Consider the following 8,234-nt stretch of genomic DNA (forward strand, 5'->3'; position numbering starts at 1 on the left):
CAAGAGCTGTCCTTTGCCTTAATAATCGTACATGTTAGTGCACATGCAATTATTAACAATGTGAATGCCGGCGATGTGTGGCGGAGGATGATCGAGAATCTCGCCCTATTGAAAGACAAAAATGCTTTCTGCATTTCTTTCTCATCAGACCGTGACATGATGAGAGAAAGCTTTTCTATGGAATGCAATCTTGTGACATCACTAAAGTCGGGAGGCATTTACACCTCATGCCTCAGTGACATCACTAACTCTTGGTGTCTTCATAGTGCAATCCCATTAAAAGCCAACAAAATGTATGCCACAAGTTTGTATACACCTCATCACATCATACAGTGGTTTGGTTTAGAGGTGGATGCAAGTGACCGATTTATTGATTGCACACCTTTCCATGTTGCAATGCGCACGTCTCCTGATGGATACTGCACAAAGATGGAGATAGATGCAATTTCAATGGGTGATAGCGGGTGTCCTAGCGAGGTGGCCTACTGAGAAGCGGGAGTGTCCCCTTCAGTGGCCGCCATGTTCAGCGTTTTCACCACCCTACATTGGGTGCCCTGTTCGATGCTGTGACAGTTGGCTGAGGATTAGCACAACAGCCGGCGGGAGCACCTTAGTAGGAAGACCTTCAACCGAGGCAAAAGGTGCAACCACGGCTGCAAATGCATCCACCTGTGAATCGGGCCCACTGTCTCTCTGATCCTAAGCATTACAATATGTAAATACAATATCTGGCAGAGACGTCAGCATGTTAAACCCGATTTACTGCAGAAAAAGATTAATCTGACCCAAAGCTGTGCTTATAAAAAGGAGAGAGAGAGAGAGAGAGAGAAGAACATCACAAAAACTACACCTCAGCTCTTATAAATGGGCCCTTTAAAGTCTCCAAATATATTACATTATAAAATGCATTCAGCACAGGTAATAAAACAGTGATATCAATGAAACTGCCATTTGATCCCGCAAAATTGTCTTTTTGACTAATTTCTTCCGTCTGCCTATAGGATTTCATTGATTTTACTGTTCCTCGCCATTAATTCCCTTTCGTTAGGTTTTTTATCTCCTCCTGCTCTGGCTGTCGGTTGCTAAGGTTAGATCATACCTCAAGATAAAAGCCAGAGATAAATCCACAGGACCAGCTGGTGGTTCCACATTACTGGGGACAGGACCAGCATGAGAAGCTTTACTTTTTTTTTTTTTTTTACTTTAAAGACAAGGAAAAAGAACTATAAACTGTGAGGGCAAGTCGGTGTTCCTGCCAACGCCTGGTCACGCTGTGCCCATCACTCAGCAGAAGGGGGTGCATTATTAGATGACTAATGGTGCTCACACATTGGGGCAATTCAGATCTGGTCGGATCCAAATTCGCTCCCCTGGCCCCCGGAGGGGGTTGGGTTGGTGCTAACCACCGGAGGGAACGCCTTCAGCGAGTTTTGCTCACTGGAGCGCGCATCGCATGGCAAAATAAAACACGGCGCAATTTGAACTGGACACGATGCGATTTGAACTAAAATGTTCAAAAGTTGATAATTGGACCGTGTGGGGGCACCTTAAGATGGGAGTTCTATTTTAGATGGGGTGTCGCTATCGGCAACCAATCAGATTCTATCTAAAATCTTCTAGAAGTTGCTAATAGGAACATCTCATCTGAAATAGAACTCCCATCTTAGTAAATTTAGGCAGAGTCTCAATAGGTCAACATGCACAAAAAGTCGATATTAGTTTTTCACATTTAAAAAAAAAAAAAGTGAAAAACTTATGTCTACCTTTTGCACGTCGACCTATTGACTGACCAGCTACACACTGTATATCTATCCGCCAGAACCACAGCAGATAATGATCATCTGAGCAATTATCTGATCAGTGTGTACCCAACTCTATCTAAAGGTGGCCATACATCTACAGATCGATTGTCAGATTAGGCTGGTTGGAACAAAATCCTGGTAATGGATGAGAGCAAATGACAGTTTTCCATCTGCTTTGAAATGCTGGAAAACTGCCAAAAACTGTCAGATACTTTTTGTTCCAACCAGCCAGATCTGACAATCGATCTGTAGATGTATGGCCAGCTTTAACTCATCGTGTACTTCGTCAATGGTTCAGGAGGTCGCCATCTTAAATATTAAACCATTCATAAAATGCGATCTCCCGATCAGACCGTTTACGAAGACTTTTAAGCCATTTATCGGCTAAAGGTAGCCATACATCTACAGATCGATTGTCAGATTGGGCTGGTTGGAACAAAAACCTGGTAATATCTGAGTGACAGTTTGTGGCAGTTTGCCAGAATTTCAAAGCAAATGGTCAACTGTCATTTACTCTCATCCATTGCCAGGCTTTTGTTCCAACCAGCCCAATCTGACAATCGATCTGTAGATGTATGGCCAGTTTAACATTAGTGCACACACACCAATATATCCATTGTGCCGATATTGGGTGATAGGCCAAAAAATTAAAAGTGGGAGACATTATTGGGGCTTATCTCATTTGAAATCTAACAGCCAGTCCTGTTGGATGTAAATAGAGATCTGTTAAGCTGGAGGAAGCATAGTGCATTCAGTATAGCACACCCCTTTGTGTTTTCATATTACCTATCTACTTTCTGTACAAAATGCTGCGTGCGGTCTCTCCCCACTATATCATACCCTGCAGCAGCCCAGGACCTGATAATGGCACCCAAGTGGCAGATCAATGTATCGGGAGTCATACATTACTAGACCCAGGAAAACTGATATATTTCCCATACACATCTTATTATTGGAACACTTTGCACTGCACAGACAGGCTAGGTAACAGGAGCAAACCTTAACACACCCAGAACATTATTTACAGCAGGCATGCCCAAACTATGGCCCTCCAGCTGTTGTGAAACTACAAGTCCCATCATGCCTTGCCACAGTTTTGCTATTAAGGAATGTTAAAACAATGGCAAGGCATGCTGTAACTTGCAGTTTCACAACAGCTGGAGGGCCACAGTTCGGACATACCCGATTTACAGTATTGGTTTGTTTTTCATAAGTTAACCAATTATTTAATTAATAAAAAAAAGTGCTGTCTTGCTTTCAAAAATCCCCATCAATAACGCTAAACTTTCTACAAGGAGGCGACCGGATGAAAAAAGATAAATTCAGTCAATAATAAGTAATGTCATTAGATTGGAAGTATTAAACTCAGACAGAGTATACAAAACGTCAGTTTCTGAGAAGACCCCATTCCCCCCATTCCTGAGCCATCTCTTCCAGAGGAACCTGCAACGCATCACGCTGCAATGGCAGGCTGGCCTCTGACAAGTAGTAATATCCCGCCATCTTCATAAATCAATGTAGTAATGTCTGCCACGAGCGTTCCATCAATCTCATTAAAAATTACTTATTCTGTACCATTAGCCAGGATATAAAGTTGCAACGCTGAGGAACAGAACCGCGCCGGTGTCGCCAGTGACTGCTATTTTTATAATTAATAATATTACAGAATTTGCTTTCAAAGTTGGTAACGCCGTCCATAGGAATACCACAAATCATTACTGATAAAGCAGCTTAGGTCCAAGACTCACAGTTGACTTTTACTAGACTTAAAGTAAGATTATGCATTGATTGTAATCGACAACAAATAATAATAAAAAAAACTAAATATAAAAACACAACATATAATAAATGAACTACACAAACTGTACATTGGCCTGTACGAAATAGCTGGAAGTGATCCCTGAGCAAGAGACATTGCTTTCCTTATGAAATAAGAGCACGCGTCATGGAAGACCCCCAAACCCTAACATCTGTCAGTCAGGCGGCGCACAGACAGGGAGCGCACTAGTGTCAGAGCCCCTGAGCAGACAGCCTTTGTGAAATGATGCAGAGAGAGGAGCTAAAACAGAGTCTGAGCAATAATCTTACCACTGGAGACGAAATTCGACACCCAGGGCAATCACAGATTGGAGGATGTACCTGTAAGATTCCTTTGGACATAAGAGTCTTCAGACTTTTGCCTGGGAGCAGCACATGTAAGAGAGAGAGAGAAGACAAGATGATGATGAGCTGGAGGCTGTGCACATAGAGACAGCAGTCAGCAGATAAGGGGCAGCCCACTGGTGTCCCACCTAGCACTAATGCAGGACACTGATACATAGGAACACAGTGACACTGACACGCAGGGGGGGTGGCAGGTGGGGATCGCTTGCACACACCCAGACACATCCACACACACACACACACACACACACACACACACACATACACACATCTGCTGTACACATAGTGGCTAGAACCCCACTGAGATCTGCACAAAGTCACACACCAAGTTCCACATGCCCACACCTAATGTAACCACAGAGTAACTTATACAGCGGCTGCTGTGGCTGTGTGATGGGGGCACTGCCTACACTCACAGCAGATCTGCAGGGAATGCTACAGAGACCCCCAGTATCTGGCATCAGAGAGCGCCCACCCACTGTCCTGTGTGCCCCCGGGTCACATTGACTGGCAGCGCCCGCTGGGTGCACAGTGCGTGCTAGCAGCCCTCTATCGTGTTACACACACACCCTCCCTCCTCCTCCTCCTGCCGCCGCCGGGAGCTCTCCGGGGAGGGAGTAATGACCTCTCATTAGCGCTGCCCTGTCTGCCCCCACACCCCTCCCTCCTCTGTACATGACACATCCGCGGCCTGCTGCCTGGGAGCGCTGCGGGCTATCTGGCGTCCTGACCTGCCCCATCTGTGTACGTGCATCTCTACAGGATAGCAGCACACAGCGGAGCTCTGGCCGCCTGCCCCCGGACACCTTCTGCCAGCGCTTAGTATACATTGCTCTATACTACGATAATACCCCCAAATATATATAACACTGCCCTCTATAACTAAGTACCCCATGCTATAATACTAGGTACCCCCAACTATCTATCATACATTACTAGCCCCCCCACCCCCCAACTATCATACATTATTAGGTACCCCCCCCCCCCCCACTATCATACGCTACTGGGTCCCCCCCACTATAATACGTTACTAGGTCACCCCCCCCCCCCACTATCATACATTATAAGGTCAACCCCCCCCCCACTATCATACATTATTAGGTACCCCCCCCCACACTATGATACATTATTAGGTCCCCCCCTACTATCATACATTATTAGGTATCCCCCACTATGATACATTATTAGGTACCACCCCCCCCTACCATACATTATTAGGTACCCCCCCACTATGATACATTATTAGGTACCCCCCACTATGATACATTATTAGGTCCCCCCCCCCCACTATGATACATTATTAGGTCCCCCCCCCCCACTATCATACATGGTTAGGTCACCCCCCAACTATTATACATTATTAGGTACCCCACCACCACTATGATACATTATTAGGTACCCCCCCCCCTATCATACATTATTAGGTAACCCCCCCCCACTATCATACATTATTAGGTCCCCCCCCACTATCATACATTATTAGGTCCCCCCCCCCCCACTATCATACATTATTAGGTACCCCCCACACTATCATACATTATTAGGTCCCCCCACTATCATACATTATTAGGTACCCCCCCCAACTATTACACGCTACTAGGTCCCCCCCCCCAATCATACGCTACTAGGTCCCCCCCCCCCACACACACACTATCATACGATACTACTAAGTACCCCCCCGCCCCCCATCATACGCTACTAGGTAACCCCCCACTATCATACATTATTAGGTAACCCCCCCCCCCCCACACACACACTATCATACGGTACTACTAAGTACCCCCAGCCACGCTGCAGCACGGATCATGCCCCCGTCCCGCTATGTTACCCGTGCCCCCAGCTATCACCACGCATTACCCGGCGCGACCCCTCCCTTCTCTTCTAGGAAACTTTCTCCGCCTGCCCCTGCCTCAGGTACCGGGGGACGAGGGGGTATGAGCGGGGCAGTAGTATCCCTCCCCCCATTTACCTCCAGCAGCCAGCGAGTGTCAGACTCAGATCCCCATCCGGAGAGCGAGCCGGGGTCACCGCCGGAGAGGAGGGGAGGGAGGAGGCGGAGGGGAGGGAGGAGGTGCGGGCCGTGTCACTGAGCAGCACCAGCCCTTGCACGCTTCCTATAACCAGGCTTGGATGATACCCCCCGCCCCAAATTACACTGCCAGGAAGAGGGGAGGGGGGCAGCGAAAGTGTTAAACATTAACCCATCCACAGCCAGAATAGCCTAGTGGCGTCCAAAGGGTTAAATACCATGTGGGGGCGAATGACAGATGCCCCATTGCCCCCGCTGTCACATCCATGCACATGACATGTAAGACGCCTGGGTGGCACAGACCCCCTGTGCATGGCACTGGCCGGTGCTGCAGGTGAAGTGCAAGTTCTTGGGTCGCGCCTGGTGCGGGACGAACTATTATTGCTAGGATGGGCACAGGCTGGCATCCCCGGGGGCATGAACGACACAGGCTGGGGGCACACGCTGGCATCCCCGGGGGCATGCACGGCACAGGCTGGGGGCACATGCTGGCATCTCCGGGGGGCATGCACGGCACAGGCTGGGGGCACACGCTGGCATGCACGGCACAGGCTGGGGGCACACGCTGGCACCCCCCGGCACAGGCTGGGGGCACACGCTGGCACCCCCGGCACAGGCTGGGGGCACACGCTGGCACCCCCGTGGGTATGCAGGGCACAGGCTGGGGGCACACGCTGGCACCCCCGTGGGCATGCAGGGCACAGGCTGGGGACACACGCTGGCACCCCCGGGGGCATGCACGACACAGGCTGGGGGCACACGCTGGCATGCACGGCACAGGCTGGGGGCACACGCTGGCACCCCCCGGCACAGGCTGGGGGCACACGCTGGCACAGGCTGGGGGCACACGCTGGCACAGGCTGGAGGGCGCCGGCGGACTTTGCCCTAACTTTGCGGAGAGTTCCCCGTCCCCCCGGCCACTCCGCTCGGTACCTTTGTGCCTGATGCTCCGCTTCCAGTCCTTGGCCGTCTCCCGTCCGCTCACGAACTGGAACTCGTTGGGAGTGAGCCACTCTCCCCGGTAGCGGATGGACGGCCCCTTGCTGCCCTGGCACAGCTTCTGGATGTAGAGCAGAGCCTTGTTCTCCCCGCACTCCACCTCGATGCACGGCTCCCCCTGGTCAAACAGCGGCTGGAAGTCGGGGATGGACGAGAACCTCTCCAGCATCAGGTCGTCCGGCAGCGGCGGGTGCTGGGGCTCATGCAGCCCCAGGTAGGCACGGTGAGCGTGGGGGGCGAAGAGGTGCTGGTAGGACGGGGGGTGCGGGGTCACCACCGGGATGGCAGCGGTCAGGTATCCGGGGATAGTGTCCATGGGCTGGTTGAAAGCGGCGAGGGCGAGCTCCTCGCGGTCCGGTCTCTCCTTCTTGATGGCCGGCATGGTGCCCCTGGGCTGCCCCGGGCGCTGCGCCTCTCTCCTCCCCGGCACTGTCCAGGCAGCGGCGGCGGCTTCCTTCCCCCGGGTCTCCGGCTTCACAGATCCTCCTTCTGCTCGCACGGCGCCTCCGCTGCCGATCTGCCTCCCAGCCCGGCTGAGACATGACATGCTGGAGAGGGCTGAGCCACCGGAGACATCATGCTGCTTATTGATCCCCTATCGACCTCCCCCGCTGTGCGGGCTGCACTCCGGGGCTCCCCGTGCCCTGCTGCCCCCGGCGCCCCCGCACGCCGTGCCCCCCGCGAAGTGGGCAGCAGAGGGAACAACAACTTGTCGGGGGTCCTGTGTCATCCACCTGCAGCCTGCGCTGTCTCCAGTCACTGAGGATGAGAACTGTTACTTATTCCCAGCGGCAGAGACACGCGGTGCCTCCTGCCTCACTCCCCAGCAGTGCCGCCGCCGCTCATGAGGGAAGGGGAGGGGGGGTGTACGGGCTGTGCAGGGGGATCCCTCTCACATGTCACACGCTGGAGTTCTCACACTCTCTCTGACCAAACACCATTCGCCGTCTCCGCCGCGGCTCCAACTTGGCCCATTTAAACAGCAAAGGCGGCAGCGGGAGGGGGAAGTCTGAGAGGCGAGGGGGGTGTGCGACGGACGACATCCCTCGTCTAATAGCAGCGGCTCATGCAGTGCCCGTCAGCTGCCTTGGAGGTCGCAGCCTGCATAGCTGTGCACCTGAGAGAGCCACATGTGTTATGTGTAGTATGATGGGGGTTATGTCACTGGCGGATCTCTTATCAACAGGGATCATTCATTATTATCTGCTAAATAGAAACTATTTACATTGTGGTAAAGGAAC

The 8,234-nt window shown here is 51.5% G+C and overlaps 1 protein-coding gene across 3 annotated transcripts in view; it reads right to left on the reverse strand.

Moving 5' to 3' along the window:
• The window catches only part of SAMD11 (sterile alpha motif domain containing 11), a 160,307-nt gene extending 152,339 nt beyond the window's left edge, over window positions 1-7,968 (reverse strand). The window contains exons 1-2 of one of the 3 annotated variants that reach the window (XM_083163284.1): window positions 6,928-7,968; window positions 3,942-3,982 (exon numbers count right to left, since the gene is read on the reverse strand). In XM_083163284.1, coding sequence (XP_083019410.1) covers window positions 3,942-3,982; window positions 6,928-7,540 — 654 coding nt within the window. In that variant the 5' untranslated portion in view covers window positions 7,541-7,968. Of the gene's footprint in view, window positions 1-3,890; window positions 3,983-5,934; window positions 6,007-6,927 lie in introns of those variants that run through there. The other 2 variants (XM_083163283.1, XM_083163285.1) reach the window with 2 other exon arrangements.
• Window positions 7,969-8,234: the final 266 nt, after the last annotated feature.

This window comes from Crinia signifera, chromosome 19 (genome assembly GCF_055691185.1).
Source record: "Crinia signifera chromosome 19, ASM5569118v1, whole genome shotgun sequence".
NCBI lineage: Eukaryota > Metazoa > Chordata > Amphibia > Anura > Myobatrachidae > Crinia > Crinia signifera.